Source organism: Oncorhynchus masou, chromosome 21 (assembly GCF_036934945.1).
Source record: "Oncorhynchus masou masou isolate Uvic2021 chromosome 21, UVic_Omas_1.1, whole genome shotgun sequence".
NCBI classification, from domain to species: Eukaryota; Metazoa; Chordata; class Actinopteri; order Salmoniformes; family Salmonidae; genus Oncorhynchus; species Oncorhynchus masou.
In genome coordinates, this window is record NC_088232.1 from 78,786 (window position 1) to 98,874 (window position 20,089).

Below are 20,089 nucleotides of genomic sequence, written 5' to 3' on the forward strand. Positions count from 1 at the left end.
CTCACCAGTCTCTCTCTCTCTCTTTCTCTCTCTCTGTTCTTCACCAGTCTCTCTCTCTCTGTGTTTTTCACCAGTCTCTCTCTCTCTCTGTTCTTCACCAGTCTCTCTCTCTCTCTCTGTTCTTCACCAGTCTCTCTCTCTCTCTCTGTTCTTCACCAGTCTCTCTCTCTCTCTCTCTGTTCTTCACCAGTCTCTCTCTCTCTCTCTGTTCTTCACCAGTCTCTCTCTCGCTGTTCCTCACCAGTCTCTCTCTCTCTGTTCCTCACCAGTCTCTCTCTCTCTCTCTGTTCCTCACCAGTCTCTCTCTCTCTCTCGCTGTTCCTCACCAGTCTCTCTCTCTCTGTTCCTCACCAGTCTCTCTCTCGCTGTTCCTCACCAGTCTCTCTCTCTCTCTCTCTCTCGCTGTTCCTCACCAGTCTCTCTCTCTCTCTCTCTGTTCCTCACCAGTCTCTCTCTCTCTGTTCCTCACCAGTCTCTCTCTCTCTGTTCCTCACCAGTCTCTCTCTCTCTCTCTGTTCCTCACCAGTCTCTCTCTCTCTGTTCCTCACCAGTCTCTCTCTCTCTGTTTTTCACCAGTCTCTCTCTGTTTTTCACCAGTCTCTCTCTCTCTCTGTTCTTCACCAGTCTCTCTCTCTCTCTGTTCTTCACCAGTCTCTCTCTCTCTGTTCTTCACCAGTCTCTCTCTCTCTCGCTGTTCCTCACCAGTCTCTCTCTCTCTCTCGCTGTTCCTCACCAGTCTCTCTCTCTCGCTGTTCCTCACCAGTCTCTCTCTCTCTCGCTGTTCCTCACCAGTCTCTCTCTCTCTGTTCCTCACCAGTCTCTCTCTCTCTCTGTTCCTCACCAGTCTCTCTCTCTCTGTTCCTCACCAGTCTCTCTCTCTCTGTTCCTCACCAGTCTCTCTCTCTCTGTTCCTCACCAGTCTCTCTCTCTCTCTGTTCCTCACCAGTCTCTCTCTCTCTCTCTCTGTTCCTCACCAGTCTCTCTCTCTCTCTCTGTTCCTCACCAGTCTCTCTCTCTCTCTGTTCTTCACCAGTCTCTCTCTCTCTCTCTCTGTTCCTCACCAGTCTCTCTCTCTCTGTTCTTCACCAGTCTCTCTCTCTCTCTGTTTTTCACCAGTCTCTCTCTCTCTGTTCTTCACCAGTCTCTCTCTCTCTCTCTCTGTTCTTCACCAGTCTCTCTCTCTCTCTCTCTCTCTCTGTTCTTCACCAGTCTCTCTCTCTCTCTCTCTCTCTCTCTGTTCTTCACCAGTCTCTCTCTCTCTCTCTGTTCTTCACCAGTCTCTCTCTCTCTCTCTGTTCTTCACCAGTCTCTCTCTCTCTCTCTGTTCTTCACCAGTCTCTCTCTCTCTCTCACTGTTCCTCACCAGTCTCTCTCTCTCTCTCTCACTGTTCCTCACCAGTCTCTCTCTCTCTCTCTCTCTGTTCCTCACCAGTCTCTCTCTCTCTCTCTGTTCCTCACCAGTCTCTCTCTCTCTCTCTCTCTCTCTCTCTCTCTCTCTGTTCCTCACCAGTCTCTCTCTCTCTCTCTGTTCCTCACCTGTTTCTCTCTCTCTCTCTCTTTCTCTCTCTCTCTGTTCCTCACCAGTCTCTCTCTCTCTGTTCCTCACCAGTCTCTCTCTCTCTGTTCCTCACCAGTCTCTCTCTCTCTGTTCCTCACCAGTCTCTCTCTCTCTCTGTTCTTCACCAGTCTCTCTTTCTCTCTCTGTTCTTCACCAGTCTCTCTCTCTCTCGCTGTTCTTCACCAGTCTCTCTCTCGCTGTTCCTCACCAGTCTCTCTCTCTCGCTGTTCCTCACCAGTCTCTCTCTCTCTCTCGCTGTTCCTCACCAGTCTCTCTCTCTCTCGCTGTTCCTCACCAGTCTCTCTCTCTCTCGCTGTTCCTCACCAGTCTCTCTCTCTCGCTGTTCTTCACCAGTCTCTCTCTCTCTCTGTTCTTCACCAGTCTCTCTCTCTCTCTCTGTTCTTCACCAGTCTCTCTCTCTCTCGCTGTTCCTCACCAGTGTCTCTCTCTCTCTGTTCCTCACCAGTGTCTCTCTCTCTCTCGCGCTGTTCCTCAACAGTCTCTCTCTCTCGCGCGCGCTCTTCCTCAACAGTCTCTGTGAATAGCAGCTGGCATCACTTAGAGCCTGAACTCCTGCTGCTATGCCAGAGCCTTTCAGGGCACGCCTTCAGACTCCCTGCCCTCTCTCTCCCTCCCTCCTTGCTTTTATATAACCATTACAAAATGGAGCCATGGACAGATAGGATTGAACTGTTTTATATTAGTATTAGGTTGGCATTTACCTCCTTGAAGATGCAGCTCATGTTTGGTGCCTGCTTGCAACTTGTATGGTTGTAAAATTGGTTCCACTTTCACTAAGTAATTCAAATAGCTTATGCCAGTGTATTTGGAAATGGATGATGTGTAATTAACACACACACACTGTTTAGTTCTGTTGTGTTGGATGTCAAGCGAGACTCATTATCAGCCCGTCACACAGTCTGTTGTTCCTGCATCAATTAGCTGGAAGTTAATGGGAGTTCTGTTGTTTGTTTGTCGCGGCGCTAACTAGCTCACGGTGCCGCCTGACAACCACTCCGAGATGAAGGATCTGATCTATCAGTGTTCTGCTGAATTGCCGTGTTGCAGTGACAGATCGCAGTGCACGCCATGCCCAGCAGGGTAGACAACGAGTGCTGTCTGTTAACTTATTACAGTTATCCTTCACTTTGGACCGTGCTACAGCATGTTGCCAAAAAAAGGCCTGATTTTCCGCAGGAAAGTGGGACAGGAGTGTTGTTCGTCCATAGAGAGGATATGTGAACTAGATTGATGGTCCCCTGTACTTCTCTAGTTGTTTTCTATTCATCTGACTGTGTAGCACTGCTATCCTCTCAGGCCCGGTGTTGCGCTGCCATCTCCTAAGACCCGGTGTAGTAGCGCTGCCATCTCCTAAGACCCGGTGTAGTAGCGCTGCCATCTCCTAAGGCCCGGTGTAGCGCTGCCATCTCCTAAGACCCGGTGTAGTAGCGCTGCCATCTCCTAAGACCCGGTGTAGTAGCGCTGCCATCTCCTAAGACCCGGTGTAGTAGCGCTGCCATCTCCTAAGACCCGGTGTAGTAGCGCTGCCATCTCCTAAGACCCGGTGTAGTAGCGCTGCCATCTCCTAAGACCCGGTGTAGTAGCGCTGCCATCTCCTAAGACCCGGTGTAGTAGCGCTGCCATCTCCTAAGACCCGGTGTAGTAGCGCTGCCATCTCCTAAGACCCGGTGTAGTAGCGCTGCCATCTCCTAAGACCCGGTGTAGTAGCGCTGCCATCTCCTAAGGCCCGGTGTAGTAGCGCTGCCATCTCCTAAGGCCCGGTGTAGTAGCGCTGCCATCTCCTAAGGCCCGGTGTAGTAGCTCTGCCATCTCCTAAGGCCCGGTGTAGTAGCGCTGCCATCTCCTAAGACCCGGTGTAGCGCTGTCATCTCCTAAGGCCCGGTGTAGTAGCGCTGCCATCTCCTAAGACCCGGAGTAGTAGCGCTGCCATCTCCTAAGACCCGGTGTAGCGCTGCCATCTCCTAAGGCCCGGTGTAGCGCTGCAATCTCCTAAGACCCGGTGTAGTAGCGCTGCCATCTCCTAAGGCTCGGTGTAGTAGCGCTGCCATCTCCTAAGACCCGGTGTAGTAGCGCTGCCATCTCCTAAGACCCGGTGTAGCGCTGCCATCTCCTAAGACCCAGTGTAGTAGCTCTGCCATCTCCTAAGGCCCGGTGTAGTAGCGCTGCCATCTCCTAAGACCCGGTGTAGTAGCTCTGCCATCTCCTAAGGCCCGGTGTAGTAGCTCTGCCATCTCCTAAGGCCCGGTGTAGTAGCGCTGCCATCTCCTAAGGCCCGGTGTAGTAGCGCTGCCATCTCCTAAGACCCGGTGTAGCGCTGTCATCTCCTAAGGCCCGGTGTAGTAGCGCTGCCATCTCCTAAGGCCCGGTGTAGTAGCGCTGCCATCTCCTAAGACCCGGTGTAGTAGCGCTGCCATCTCCTAAGGCCCGGTGTAGCGCTGCCATCTCCTAAGACCCGGTGTAGCGCTGCCATCTCCTAAGACCCGGTGTAGTAGCTCTGCCATCTCCTAAGGCCCGGTGTAGTAGCGCTGCCATCTCCTAAGACCCGGTGTAGCGCTGTCATCTCCTAAGGCCCGGTGTAGTAGCGCTGCCATCTCCTAAGACCCGGAGTAGTAGCGCTGCCATCTCCTAAGACCCGGTGTAGCGCTGCCATCTCCTAAGGCCCGGTGTAGCGCTGCAATCTCCTAAGACCCGGTGTAGTAGCGCTGCCATCTCCTAAGGCTCGGTGTAGTAGCGCTGCCATCTCCTAAGACCCGGTGTAGTAGCGCTGCCATCTCCTAAGACCCGGTGTAGCGCTGCCATCTCCTAAGACCCAGTGTAGTAGCTCTGCCATCTCCTAAGGCCCGGTGTAGTAGCGCTGCCATCTCCTAAGACCCGGTGTAGTAGCTCTGCCATCTCCTAAGGCCCGGTGTAGTAGCGCTGCCATCTCCTAAGGCCCGGTGTAGTAGCGCTGCCATCTCCTAAGACCCGGTGTAGCGCTGTCATCTCCTAAGGCCCGGTGTAGTAGCGCTGCCATCTCCTAAGGCCCGGTGTAGTAGCGCTGCCATCTCCTAAGGCCCGGTGTAGTAGCGCTGCCATCTCCTAAGGCCCGGTGTAGCGCTGCCATCTCCTAAGGCCCGGTGTAGTAGCGCTGCCATCTCCTAAGGCCCGGTGTAGTGCAGTCTGTCTTTAGTCAAGTGGACATCACAGCACTTACAGAGCAGTTTACATCTCGTCAGGTTCCCTACTATGCCTTCATCAGTCGCCTCATCTTGTCTCTTCTACTGCACATTAACCGTCATTTTGGGTCCACTCAGGTTTACTTGTATCACCCACCATGTTGTGTCTGTGCTGACCGGTCTCTCTCTCCCTGCAGGTGAGCACCAGCCCCCGCTGAGCAGCGACTCGGACACCTCCCTTATCTTGGCTGTGGAGGTGAGTCTGTCCGACATGGAGCTCTCCCTCGGGCACGACCGTGACGAGGTCAAGTCCTGAGCCAATCAGAGCCAAGTAGGAAGGAAGCTCACGGGTTCGACATGGAGATGAGAAACGGGACCGAAGGGGCAGAGCCTGGCCCCCTGATGGGAGGTAGTGGCTCCAAATAAATAAGAGACAAGCAAGCAATAGAACCCATAGCAGTGCAACACACCTGTCTGTCCCCACTGCCTCATCTACAGGTTCCTCCTGTCCTGCCTCCCTTTTCTGACTGCTGTCATGTTCAGTCGCCATGGAAACCAGGCAGCCAATCACAGCTCTTGTCATTAGCCTCTGGACTTGGGGTATAGTTTAGCACCTCTGTTAGTTGTCTCCATGTCACCATCACTTTATTGACTCTTTGGACATGTGACATTTTGATTTCTTTCTACGAGATCATCACTGCCAACTTATTCCAGAATGAAACACGGAACTCTTTACACCTCGTTATAGGAATATCTATGTATACCGTGTATGGTCAATATAAGCCTCCTGCAGCATGGGCTTTGAGTGTCAAAAACAGTTAGTGCGTGTTCTGAGTGACCAGCATTTACATGTGGTAAACTTGAAGCTGATGTTTTTTCACCATCTCTGCTTGAAATAATTTCCATAACATTCAACGCTGTTGGTATTGTAGCATTTATACTATGCACATGTTGTCAAGCATTTCTGAATATCCGATTGTTAAATTGCATCCTTATCCTTCATTTAGGGGTCTTTAGGACTATGGTTTATTTCCACTTCTGAAGTACTGTACACCATGTGTTGTGGGGGCCAACTACGAGTTTGTTTTACCACAGCAGTTGACAATCACAGCCCACGGTAATGGAGATTTGTAGTGATGACATCAGCTACAGCCCTGTTTCAAACTGCTAAAGCTTTATTAGCACCGCCAGTAACACCGCACAGGAGGCAATAGTAGTAGCTCTTTGTTCATGAAGAACAGATGGGAATTTAATTAAATTTTAATGTCATGTCATCTCCCAGTCGAGCCACCCAATAGCATGTGGTGAAATCTTCTATTACCTAACATAACGTGTGTCTGCAGGTCTGTGCATTTGCTCTGTGCAAAGTTCTTGCAGTTTTAGTTTTTTGTATTGATGTTGCTTCTGTTTCTAGAAGCCAAAGCAAGATGGCATTGTGGGTTTTGTTAAGTTCACCCATTGGTTGGATAGTGAAAAGCACATCGAAGTTGTCTGTTGATAAAAGTAAATGACATTTGACTATATCTGAACTCTGTGTATTAGATAGCCCCTAGTCTGAGAAATCCCATACCGAGGGCAACCGCACTAGTATGCTGGAACATTGGTGCATTGTGGGAAGCAACTGGTCCATCTAGAGAGACTAGATAGCCCATGGTGAAGGAATACCATGCATTGGTTGTGGCTTTGGTTGACTGTGAATTCATTATGAAAGAGTTGACTAGACCCTGTTGCAGATAGTTTGTACCTCTTAGTCATTTCTTCTGAGGATAAAACTTTTTTTTCTTCCTATGATGAATTTCAAAATGGTAGTTTTTTCTTTTTGTATATTCGTGTAGGGAAACGAAAGTCTGACGAACAGCATTTATTTTAGTATGAAAATAAGTTTATTTTTGTAAGAAAAAGAAAATGGAGGTAAATGTTTACAGTTCAGGAGAAATGGAGTGAGAGAATAGTTGCCTGGTTTCAAGAGCTCACTGGTAATGCTAATGCATTTTGAATTCATGGTTTATGTCCTTCCTCCCCCGATTTTGACTACTGCTCTGTAATTGTATCAAAGGCCATTTTTTTTATTTGAGTTTGATTCCTCTCTCCTTTGGAGTCCCCTCAAGGTTTACAACACATTCATTTATTTACAAATGTGTACTTTCATCCTTAACATATGATAATCTTATATTACTTTAATATGCAACTTTAGATTAGATTTTCGGGCTAAAAATCTTCATGAAATGGCACAAGGCCACTGTTGTCATCGAGCATCTACTATTTGATACTGCGTTTCTCTTCCTTACTATGCGTTCGTTCATTTAATCATTGGTTCCTTTAGGCCGCCAACCAATCAACTCCCAGTTATGTAAGAAGCTCATATTACCCATAACCCCCACATGTCCATGTCAATCAGAGAAGGATTACAGAATCTATGGGAGAATGTTGAAATCTCCCATGCTTATGCATTAGGTACATCTGTATGCCCTCCTAGTGTGTCAGACTCCTTACATTTAGCTTTGTTTTGCAGTATCAGTTTGTGAAATACACTACATTTGTGTGATTAATATTGTATAAGCGTCATAAATGTATATTTGATTAATCGACTGAATGGAGACTGAAGAGTGATGCATTGAACATGCCTCAGTTAAAAGCATATTCTTCTCAGTTATGGTCACTTTTTGCGTTCCGATTCTCCACACTTCACGTAATGGATTTTAAAATGGTGGAAACGCCCTCCAGCCAATGTTTACACCAATCAAGTGCTTTTAAATCAGTGATGGGAACTGCACGGTATGGGAGAAGGGAAGAGAATGGGGATTGAGTCATGGAGGTGTTAAGTGCGCCACCATAACTCATGGTATCCTTGGCCAGAATACTAGAGATCCATTAAAATATGGTAGTCTCATCTTGCCTCTCCACACACAGCTCTACAGTTGATACTATGGTCTGAGGGCCCTAGAAACAACTAACCGTATTTGATTTCCCTCTGGGGGTTGGTTTCACACACACACCACACCACACAGTTTCCATGTGCCCGTTTGTTTGTATTGCACAGGGGGACAAGATAAGAGGAAGCAATTAAGCTCGGGGGGCATTTTGTACCAGAGGGTTTTGATAGATCCTGATTGTACTGTGTGTGTGTGTATGTGTCTGACATCTTCACTTGCGTGAAGCCAGAACATTTAAAAGCCTTTAATTGCTTCCTGTTTCATGTAAGGGGTCGTGTTTAATTGACTTCACTTCCTGAAAGGTCATTCTCTCATTCTCAAACTTCTTACGTCCACTTATTCCAACAACTCTTTTTTTTAATGACCATGATGAAGCAATATGGCCTTGATTTGAACGTAATTTGAATGAATATCTGTGATATTCGTAATGAACACTTATAGAAACCGGGGTGTTCTTCCAAATATAAAGTAATGAATGCACATATTATAATCTTATAGTAGTTTATTGTTTACCCCAATGATGGTATAATTACGTCAGGTATACATAAGATTACATAATAGAAACTCATAATTTAAATATAGCTTTTAGTTCTCTGTCTTTAACTGGTTGTGTACCAGTTGTGTACTACCTAGAATGCACCTTTTCACTTGAAGGAGAGTTCTATATACTACAACGAAATGGCACAAAACATCTTTTGAATGCGGTTGACAGTTGACACAACCATGTTTTTAAGAGAGAGGGCTACAATATTGGAAATGGCACATTACATAATTGTCACTGTATATGTGCTGTTTAAGAGTCTGTGTTATTTTATCTAGACTTGTATATCAGCTGTGGGTTTGGGGAATGTTACGAAAATGTTGAATGCTATAGCTAGCAGAACTCTACAGTATTGCTATTTTGTTATATAGAGGAATATGTAAATATTTTTGGCAGTGTTAATGATATACAGTACAGTTCTATAGTACAATGTTGCACGTGTGTGAGTCTGATTGTGAGGTACAATACATTTTATTGCAAGTTTTTCCAACTGTGGTGAAGCTGTCTGGTTTCTATTTCGTTATTGTCAATAATGTTTATGTCAACCCTCTCTGATACCGTTAGGATGAGCCAATGCTATTGAAATGATTTATTCTGACATGATTCATTGGCCAATATGTAAATGACCATCATATGTTCCAACGATATAAGCTGTTCTCTGCTGTTTCGTTACGATATGCACACTAGCATACTACACTACATGGCCAAAAGTATGTGGACATACCTTCAAATTAGTGGTTTCTGTCACACTCATTGCTGACAGGTGTATAACATCGAGCACCCACCCTTGCAATCTCCATAGTCAAACATTGGCAGGAGAATGGCCCTTACTGAAGAGCTCAGTAACTGTCACCGTCATAGGATGGCACCTTTTCAAATTTCTGCCTTGCTTGAGCTGCCCCGGTCAATTGTAAGCACTGCTATTATGAAGTGGAAACGTCTACGAGCAACAGCGGCTCAGCCACGCGCAAGCCTATGATCACTATGCCAAGCGTCGGCTGGAGTGGTGTAAAGCTTGCCGCTATTGGACTCTGGAGCAGTGGAAATGCGTTCTCTGGAGTAATTTCTCTGGAGAAATGCGTTCTCTGGCAGTTGACGGACAAATCTGTGTTTGGCGGATGCCATCACACCCTCTCACATAGCATTGTAATTTGAGCCACCTAATACGGTTAGTTACACTTTTTTATTTAACTAGGCAAGTCAGTTAAGAACAAATTCTTATTACAGTTACGGCCTACCCCGTCCTAACCCAGACGATGCTAGGCCAATTGGGCACCGCCCTATGGTACTCCAAATCACAGCCAGTTGTGATGCAGCCTGGAATCAAACCAGGGTCTGTGGTGAAGCCTCTAGCACTGAGATGTAGTTCCTTAGACCACTGCGCCACTCAGGAGCCCGACACATAAGAATGGCTTTCTGGAAAGGAGAACCAGCTGGGACATTTTAGGGCACTCATGGGAGGACAGGGATACTTCTAGTGGAAAGAATGAGAGATAATTATGTTTTAGTACTACTTAGCCTACATGGGAACACCGCTAAAACTCATACATGTGTAAGTGATTACTGTTAAGATATTTTATCAAGGTTTAACATGAATGATTAAATAATTATACTCAAACTTAACCAGTAGGGATAAGAGGTTCTGTAGCATGGATAAGGGGTAATTGGAAATGATAACCATTGTGGAAGAAGGAATGAATGTGTGTGTTTCTAAAGTAAGCAAAGAGGTCATTAACCTATGTTTGAACCGACTCAGCTATAACTCTGTGGCGATCAAATAAGACAGCAAGAGCCCCTCCAGGTTTTCCTTATCTGGAACTGTCTGCTAAGTGGTAATAAACTATGGTGAGACTTCAGGAGTTAATCCAGAGACAGTGTGTCAGGTATGGGTGCTAGTGAGTTGGAATTAACTTTTGAACCTGCTTTGTCCTGGTCGAGAGGAGGAGATACATTTTATAACCTATGACGTCATATGTGATATATAAGCTGTTGTACATGGTTCTATGAGCAGCGCTCTCGAGAATAAATGCTATTGGCTCATTTTGGTAGACTGGCCTCTGTCTATTTTATGCAAATAAGGATCTTACAAATTCTTAGAAACAGAGTGATTTTAATTGAATTGGTTAATGAACACATGTAGGAATTGCTAAATTCCTTTGACCATTACACTGAACAAAAATATAAACGCAACATGTAAAATGTTGATTCCATGTTTCATGACTTGAAATAAAATATTCCAAATGCTCCATATGCACAAAAAGCTTATTTTATTGATTAAACAGCATGATCATTACACAGGTGCACCTTGTGCTGCAGTCAATGTTACCCATTGAGCGTGTTTGGGATGCTCTGGGTCGAAGTGTCAGCGTCAGATCAGCTTGTTCCAATATTCAGCATCTTCGCACAGCCATTGAAGAGGAGTGGGACAACATTCCACAGGCCAAAATCAACAGCCTGATCAACTCTATGCGAATGAGATGTGTGGCGCTGCATGAGGCAAATGTTGGTCTCACCTGATATGGACTGGTTTTCTGATCCACACCCTTACCTTTTTTTTAAAGTTATCTGTGACCAACAGATTCATATCTGTATTCCAAGTCATGTGATATCCATAGATTAGGGCCTAATGAATTTATTTCAATTGACTGATTTCCTTATGTGAACTGAAATTCAGTAAAATCGTTGAAATTGTTGCATGTTGCGTCTATATTTTTGTCTAGTATACATTTACAGACATGCAGTAGCCTAGTACTGTAGCCTATTTCCTTTGCTGTGAAGGTGTGTTAGGCCTGTGTTCTGCAGACCAGGTGTAGAACCTTCTTCGGGATTGGTGTCCCTTCCATGGGACGGTTGAGCTAACGTAGGCTAATGCGATTAGCATGAGGTTGTAAGTAACAAGAAAATGTCCAAGGACATAGACATATCTGATATTGGCAGAAAGCTTAAATTCTTGTTAATCTAACTGCACTGTCCAATTTACAGTAGCTATTACAGTAAAATAATACCATGCTAATGTTTGAGGAGAGTGCATCATTTTGAACATGAAAAGTTATTAATAAACATATTTTGGCAGTCTTGATGCATTTTTAACAAAAATACAATGGTTCATTCGATCAGTCTAAAATGCTGCCGATACACTGCTGCCATCTAGTGGACAGAATCTAAATTGCACCTGGGCTGGAATAATACATTATGGCCTTTCTCTTCCATTTCAACGATGATGGTACAAAAAAAATACAAAACAACTTTTTATTTTATTATTATCTTTTACCAGATCTATTCTGTTATAATCTCCTACATTCCTTTCACATTTCCACAAAGTTCAAAGTGTTTCCTTTCAAATGGTACCAAGAATATTAATATCCTTGCTTCAGGACCTGAGCTTCAGGCAGTTAGTTTTGGGTATGTCATTTTAGAAGAATTTTTAAAAAGGGGCGTATCCTTAAGAGGTAGACTTAAGTTCCAAGGGCCTTGCTGACTGACCCATTGTGTGATAATGGTGAGATCTTGTTTTGCGCCACTGCAGTTAGCCTATGTTGTTCTGGATACAGTGAAACATTCCCTCATTCCTGGCTGCAGAACAGAGGTTAGTGCCTCGATCACACATTCCCCTGTATAGTTCTTAAGCAGATACTGTTCCACCATCAGCCATCAATGTTTGTCTGCCCCCCTATCAGATAATATTGAGGTACAAAATGGGGCGGGGGGGTACAGAGAACTACTGGTGTGAAACATAGACATCAGAGGAGACTGGTGTGAGGAGCTATAGGAAGATAGGCTCACTGTAATGGCTGGAATGGAATGAGTCAAACATGTGGTTTCCATATGTGTGATGTGTTTGATACCGTCCATTTTATTCCAGCCATTACAATGAGCCTGCTCTCCTGTAGCTCCTCCCACCAGCCTCCACTGATTGATAAGGCTCAGGAACCTCCAAAACCTCAAGCATGTGTGATGAAAAGAATGGTTTACTGCCATCTCCGTGGGCATTGTGAACCCATTTACTGTAGTTTATGTTACAGAAAGAAACATTGCAAAGGCTTCATTGGTAAAAACCCAATTAATTTTAACAACATTCATGGGTCATGGTGGCAGGAGACTGAAGTGACTTTAGAATATAATATAAATACAATAAGTATGTATTTTTCACTAGCGTTGATAATAACAGCCTTAATTGGCCAAACCATGATGTAATATACAATTCATACTTTAATATAACATTTCATTGAGCGCAAGGGAAATTAATGTAGAATAGAAATATAGGAACTCACATAGGAACGATTATGGCGGATTATAATTCTGGCGAGAAGAATTCTCAGTCGGACTAAATATCCGTTCTGTGACTTCCGTTTTCAACTGAGCCAGCCGTGGATTGCAACATTCCTGGTAAATATCTCTTTACATTTTTGGGTTATAATGTGTTAAAACATGTATAAACAGTACACATCGGTTAAGGCTTTTATCTGTTAATTATAAAATGACATGTTGTTGCTGCATCTGGTATTTCCATGAAGTCAAGCTAGTTAGCGCGTGTTTGAACCGTGTTGTTTAGCACACGTACAGTAACGTTTACGTTAGATACCTAAATAGCTGCTTTTTTTCATTTTTCTTTACGTAGATACCTAGTTAACTAGCCAATACAGTTTTAAAACATTTATATTTTCGTAAGGACCTAGACTAATGATGTGTGTCCAGTCTGTCAATGTGTGATGCCATTGACTGAGCTGGCTTGCTTGGTTCGTTAGTTAGTGGTTTGCTAATCCCCCACATGCCTTAAGGTAAAGCCATCTACAGAAACTGAAAGATGCCGAAAAAGAAGACTGGTGCACGCAAGAAGGCAGAGAACCGCAAGGAACGGGAGAAACAGACTCGAGCCAACAAGGGCTTTGTTGACGTTGCAAAGTCCCCTTGCAATTCAGCAATGGTATGGAATAATATACATGTTCTCATCACAGCACAATAGGAAATGGATAGCCAACAATGACTGTAAATCATGATTATTTCCCTAGTACTTACTGTCGTCCTCATACTTACTGTAGTCCTCATCTTGTGTTGCAGGAATGTGACAAATGCCAGAGGTAAGACATCTTCAATCAATATTTTTTTACATTCATCTTAATGGATAACATTGGGGCTCCCGAGTGGCGCAGTGGCCTAAGGCACTGCATCTCAGTGCTAGAGGCGTCACTACAGACCCTGGTTCAATTCCAGGCTGTATCACAACCAGACGTGATTGGGAGAACCATAAGGCGGTGCACAATTTGCCCAGCGTCGTTAGGGTTTGGCCGGGGTAGGCCGTCATTGTAAATAAGAATTTGTTCTTAACTGAGTTGCCCAGTTAAATAAAGGTTAAATTGTGGGAACACAATTCAACGATTTGAACAAGATGCATTATTTCTTTATTAGCAACTATAATCTACAGGTGATGGAGGCTTTGACACTTTGTTCCCCTGTTTCAATGACACCCAAGACGGCAGAAGAACAGAGCTTTCTGCTACTTCTGTGCAAACGTTCAGAAGCTGCCCCAGTGCGGTCAATGTGGTGAGTCTAAGATAAATTGTGACGCATGGCATGTTTCTGATTTTAAAATCCCTTGAGCTCTTTGAGGCCAACTTAATTCGATACAACTTGATTTATCCCCTCATGTGGCAAAGAAATATATTGCACAATGTTACATGTAAGATGTTTGTATAGGAGGGCAAGAACCATGTATTATGTTGTGGTGTGATACTGTCTTCCTGTATTCCAACTAAAGGCAAAACCAAATGCATGAAGTCATCAGACTGTGTCATCAAGCACCCAGGGATCCACGCTACGGGAATGGGCATGGTGGTAAGCGATGAGAGCCGTTTGAAAAGCTTTATTGAGATGGGAGTAATAAATACTCAGGATTAATCATTAATGCGCACCATAGCAAAACATTTCGCAATGGAAAACAAGTGCTTCTTATTGGTCAAATTCAGGTAGTCCCCGATAGTTTGCCTCCTTTGGTTTCTAGTGAATATGACCACGGGATGTATTCATTATGCCGATTCTGTTGCAAAACGTTCTGCAATTGTAACCATTTACTCCAAATGAAAAATGTTTTGTTTCTATTGCACAAATTGAAGGTAAGTCCCTCCCTGTTTTGTTTTGTTTGCTTCCGTTTGGTTCTTAAATGGCAAATGGTTTCCATTGCCAGACGTAATGAATACATCCCTGGTGAAGACCTACATCTATTTAACATTGTGATATGTGCCCAGATTGATCACAGTCATGAGTTTATCATTGGATGTCTTTATGACATTGATATGTGAAGTGCTGTCTCTTTCCACAAGGGGGCAGTGTGTGACTTCTGTGAGGCCTGGGTGTGCCACGGGAGAAAGTGCCTCAGTACCCACGCTTGCACATGTCCTCTCATGGATGCCGACTGTATCGAGTGTGAACGCTGTGTATGGGACCATGGTAACTTATGCCATTTTATAATATTATCCAACCTGCCTGGTCTGCAAAACTAAACAAGGCTTTTTTTATGTCCGTACATGCACCCAAATGCTGGTTGCCATCCAGCTTGTGTCCCCTTTGTAATCATTCCCCCTTTTTTCCTATCTGACACAGGGGGAAGGGTATACCGTTGCTCCTTCTGCCACAACTTCCTGTGTGAGGATGACCAGTTTGAGCACCAAGCCAGTTGCCAAGTCCTGGAGGCGGAGACTTACAAATGTGAGCAATTAGGGTGTCTTTCTCACCTGTCAAACATCCACATTGTGTTGGCTCATGAGAAATCAAGAGGTTTCAAACTCTAACCTGTTGACGTTTAGCCTTAGGGCAGACATGAGGAAGACCATGTTACGTATAGAAAAGTAGGCATTCTACTAGTTGAAAGTTTAGAGAAAGGTTCATCCCTAGTTATAGTGATTTTAAATAAACATTTTCAATGTGTTAATGTATACTGTGTTTTCCCTCATGTTAATTTCAGGTGCTTCCTGCAACAGACTGGGGCAACACTCCTGCCTGCGTTGCAAGGTAATGGAAAATGAAGATAAAAGTATTCATACCCCTTGGATTTCTTCCTGTCGTGAGAATTTTCAATGATAATAACTGACAATCAATAGCTCTGACCAATCCCCGAGATCTGTAAGACCATGGGTTTAATAATTAGTCAAAGACTCAGCTTATGCAAAAAGATATAACGTTCTCGTGAATAAAATGTACTAACATCAAAAATGCAAACCTGGTCTTTATAACACACACAAACAAGTTAAAATCTTAAGCTATGCCTTGCTTAGACAGTCTCTTTAATCTGCAACATGTTTCATAATTTTCTGCAAGCCTAACAGTTTCTCTCCTCCATGGGTGGAGACAATGTCCTGTAAGGAACACAGTAGTCCAGCTTGTCTGTTGATGGCTCCTCTTATCATTTGTTTCACACGTGCACCCTGCTTACGTACTAAAAAGGAACAAACAGTCCTTGTTCTAATTCTGACTAAAACTACACACCATCAGATTATAGTTTTATGATTCTAATACATTTCATACAATTATATGGTTTCAGGGTGGAATATTCTAATCATTACCTTTAAGCATTTAATTTAATTCCCACTTCCACAAAATGTTCTGATTTAGCATGTATTTAATTGTAATTTTTTTTGTCCACAATCTAGTCAATATACTCTGTCAGTGGAATAACAATTCTAATTTAAAAAAAGATTAATACAATTGAGAAGTATCCTAAATTAGCTCAGGAGTAACATTTGGCTTAACAAATCACACAATAAGTTACATGGACTCCCTCTGTGTGAAATAATAGGGGTTGACATGGTTTTTGAATGACTAACCCTTCCTCTGTCCCCCATACATAAAACATCTGTAAGGTCCCGAAGTCAAATTTCAAGCACAGATTCAACTACAAAGACCAAGGATCTTTTCAAAAGCCTCATAAAGGGCAATGATTGGTAGATGGGTAACAATAACAAATCAGACTTTGGATGTCTCTTTAAGAAAGGTCAAGTTAATTATTATACCGATCCAAGGAATTCACTTTTTGGCCTAAATGCAAAGCCTTGTGTTTGGAGCGCTATCCGACACAACACATCTCTGAGTAACTGCCTCCTTATTTTCCAGCATGGTGGTGGCTGCATCATGGTATGGGTATGCTTGACATCGGCAAATACCAGGGAGGTTTTCAGGATGAAAAGAAACGGGATGGATCTAAGCCAGCGGTTCTCAATCCTGATCCTGGGGACCCAAAGTGGCGCACATTTGTTTTTGCCTTGTTTTTGCCTTGTTTTTGCCTTGATGGTGAGTTGATCATTTGAATCAGCTGTTGAGTGCTAAACTAATTGTGCGCCCCCTCAGGGTCCCCAGGACCCGGATTGAGAACCACTGATCTAACAGACAACATCCTAGAGGAATACCTGGTTCAGTCTGCTTTACAACAGACTCTGGGAGACAAATCCACCTTTCAGCAGGACAATAACTTACAACGCGAGGCCAAATCGACGCTGGTGTTGCTTACCAAGAAGACAGTGAATGTTTCTGAGAGACAAGACTTGGAAATTGTCTAGCCATGATCCCCAAAAATATTGACAGCTTGAAGAATTATGAAAAGATTAATGGGCTAACATTGCACAATCCAGGTGTGTAAATCTCTTAGAAATGTACCCAAGAAGACTCCCTGCTGTAATTGCTGCCAAAGGTGATTTTTAACATGTATTGACTTGGGAAGCTGAATACTTACGCAACAACTATCATTTCTATTCATCTTGTTTGGCAAAATATGACTTTTTTTAATCCCACTTTTTAACACAATGAAATGTGAAGCTATGGACACTTAAGGCATTAAATCAACACAGTGTTATGTTGTAAACAATTCTCTCTCCCACTGTTCCTCATGCCAGTGTAGTTGTTTGTTACTGCTGTTGCCTCTATACACATTGACCGAGAGATCTACATGTACATGTGAGTCATTTAGCAGACGTTCTTCTCCAGAGCGACTTGAGCCGTGCGTACACTACACGGCCCTGGTTTTAGCTGTCCCAGACAACGTTTTGAGATCGGAGACAAAATCTCCATCCTACTCGTAGCTGCCACTGACCCACTCACATTAAAATGGGCGTCGGCGTCACAATCTGAGGGCTACCGATCCCGTGTCTGATTTTATCGGCACAAAATCTGCAATGCTCTTGTAATGTGAGATGTACCACGACCAGTTTTGAGAACGGCGATCAGCGATAGCCAAATGAGAGCTAGCCAGGGAAGAAGACCAAGATCTTGATTCGCATCGCCCAGAATGTGCACTCGCAGGAGCGATGGATGACTACTACTAGTATGGGTTTGCACTTGCCTTTCACCAAAGCCCAAATGTAAAATGGTTACAGCTCTGAAGTTCACACCGAATGTTATTTGGTCCAAAATGTATTGGCAAGATATTTCAACACTGTAGGGCAAGTGTGTTTGTCTGACTGAACTTTTATGAGGCTGCTTTGAGCCACAGCTCGTTGTAGCTAGCTACGTTAACAATCTATTCACATTGTTTTGGCGAGGCGGCGTGGTATGGAGAATCCTCCCGACCAAGTGAAGAATCGTGTAGTGTGTCGACACCCGTCTCTGCCAGATGGTTTACTATAGGAAATACGGTTGTTTAATGCTCGAGGCTCAGCATTGCTAGGATTTAAGTCGTGTCGTGTACGCCCGGCATTACAGTGAGTGCATTCGTCTTAAGGTAACTAGATGAGAATCAGTCCTAAAGCAGCTATCAGCAGTCGGTGCTCGTAAGAAAAGACACGTTAGTGCAAGAAAAGCAAGGGTGTTGGTTCAGGGGGAAATGTGTAGATTCCCAGTTGCACTGTTAAATTAGTCGATTTTTCCGGTAAATAAGTACCCGTTTACCAGGCTTCTGAAGTGGAATACAGCTACAACTAGAGGTGACTTTTTTTGCAGCAGCAGGTTTGGAGAATTAGGTTAAGGTTAGGAAAAAGGTTAGGGTTAGCTAAAATAAAAATGTTCTCCTAATCTGCTATGAAAAGTCACTTTCAGTCATGGCTGTATTCCCTCTAGTTACAACCATTTCCCATTTGGACAGGGAATACATTTCCTGGATTTGAAGCATGACTGTAACCTATAGTAACAAGGCCCATTTGGGTTGAACTGTGTCTCTCCCTCCCCAGGCCTGTTTCTGTGACGACCATGTGAAGAGTAAGGTGTTCAAACAGGACAAGGGTAAAAATCCTCCCTGTCCCAAGTGTGGCCATGAGACCCAGGAGACTAAGGACCTCAGCATGTCCAGTGAGTCTGCCATCTAACAGCTTAAGTCAGTCATGGATTAAAACTCTTCAGTCATTAAGTGGAAAACTGAGTACTGTTGGCAGTGCAGTTGTATGTATACTGTAGTATCATAATTTTAGATGTTGATTGAGTAATTTTTGCATCATTACAAATCACTCGTTTTCACCCTGCAGCCCGTACGACAAAGTTTGGCCGACAGAGTGGTGCTGACGAGGATAGCTACGGCTATGGAGGTTATGGAGCCTCTGGCTACGACTCCTACTGGAAGAACGTGTCATCGTCCGGAGCAGGGGAGGGAGATCAGGCAGAAGATGGCGGAGATGATGATGATGATGATGACGAAGAGGATGAGGAGGAAGATGAGGAGGAGGAGGATGATGAGGAGGAGGAAGAAGAGATAGCTGACTCTCTGGCCGGTCTTAAAATTGAAGGGACCCTCGTGATCGAAGCAGTTCCCTAGACGGAGGTTGGTTCCCATCACATCTCTCCACCTCTCCGCTTCCCAAAGAAGAGGACTGGATATATACAAGGAGTGTGTGTGCAATGCATTGCAGTACACTGTAATAAGATGTTTAAAGTGATAGTTCATCACCATATGTGTACTGCTTGATTGTTTCTGTATTTGGACATTAGCACGTTTAAAAAAGACAAACAGTAATCCAGAATTTCTGTATGGCTCTTGCCTAACATTGGTGAAATATCCTTTTTAAGTTTTAGGCTAAAATAATATAACTTATCAGACAGGTTAACAGTAGGTTGTATTCATGGAAGCCAGGCTTCCCCAAATATTTGACCATTAAAACATTTTAAATCATTACATTTACTTTTCGTATCTCAGGGTTTTCAAAATGTTCTGTCAATTCCAAAGGTGCTGGAATCTCACCAGAGAAATCATCAGAGCGAGGGAAACAGTACCCCTCTGTCTCAGTATGTGTAGCCCATGTATCTGATGCCGTCTGGACCAAAAGAGAGTTACATGTTGCAAGCTTTTGGCCTTCCTTGATACATTTAAAATATATATATATAATTAGCCAATCAGAGTTTGCTGATCTCAACGGTTTATTGTCCTGGTGCAGCAAAACGCCCTCCTAAGGAGGCCAGTTTGGATTTGGCTTTATACCAATCAAATCACTTTCTAAGAAAAACATAATTTTCACAAAAACATGCCTGTTTCTGGTCTGCTTGTGTTGATGGCCTGCAGTCACTAGCTTACAAAATCGTCCCTTTCTTAAGCCATGGATTTGGACTTGTGGTTTTGACTTAATTCTCTGTGCAGGCCAGTGATTATGATCTAACAATAAATGAATGTTGTGCCACTGACCTGAGATGTAGGCTCATGTTACTTAGCTGGTTCGTTGTTGCCAATGCGAGGACGTTAGGCTAGCAAGCATTTTAGCCAGGTAGCCTATGACAACAAGAACTAAAAGTGTACTGTATGACAAAGACCAAGCCATAGACCGTTCTGCCAACATGAGAAAGATGACGATGACATTGGTGTTCTACAAGTGGGTGAGTCCATGTTTAGTTTTACTTGCGCGCACGCACACACACAGTCAGAAAACGGGACAGCCACACAATATTTAGCAACATTGGACTAAATTGTTTTTGGTGTCTT

General features: G+C 44.0%; 2 protein-coding genes across 2 annotated transcripts in view; both read left to right on the forward strand.

Annotated features, from left to right (window-relative positions):
- The window catches only part of LOC135507553 (RING finger protein 150-like), a 33,940-nt gene extending 23,486 nt beyond the window's left edge, over positions 1-10,454 (forward strand). Inside the window, exon 7 of the mRNA XM_064927056.1 lies at positions 4,932-10,454. Within this exon, the coding sequence (XP_064783128.1) occupies positions 4,932-5,050 (119 nt within the window). The 3' untranslated portion in view covers positions 5,051-10,454. The remainder of the gene's footprint in view (positions 1-4,931) is intronic.
- A 2,077-nt stretch (positions 10,455-12,531) lies between these two features.
- On the forward strand, positions 12,532-19,291 carry LOC135507554 (zinc finger protein 330-like). The gene is made up of 10 exons (XM_064927058.1): positions 12,532-12,594; positions 12,987-13,132; positions 13,267-13,286; positions 13,679-13,749; positions 13,964-14,040; positions 14,526-14,652; positions 14,806-14,910; positions 15,167-15,213; positions 18,357-18,474; positions 18,648-19,291. The coding sequence occupies exons 2-10, from the start codon at positions 13,013-13,015 to the stop codon at positions 18,932-18,934; spliced, it is 972 nt and encodes a 323-aa protein (XP_064783130.1). The 5' UTR covers positions 12,532-12,594; positions 12,987-13,012; the 3' UTR covers positions 18,935-19,291.
- Positions 19,292-20,089: the final 798 nt, after the last annotated feature.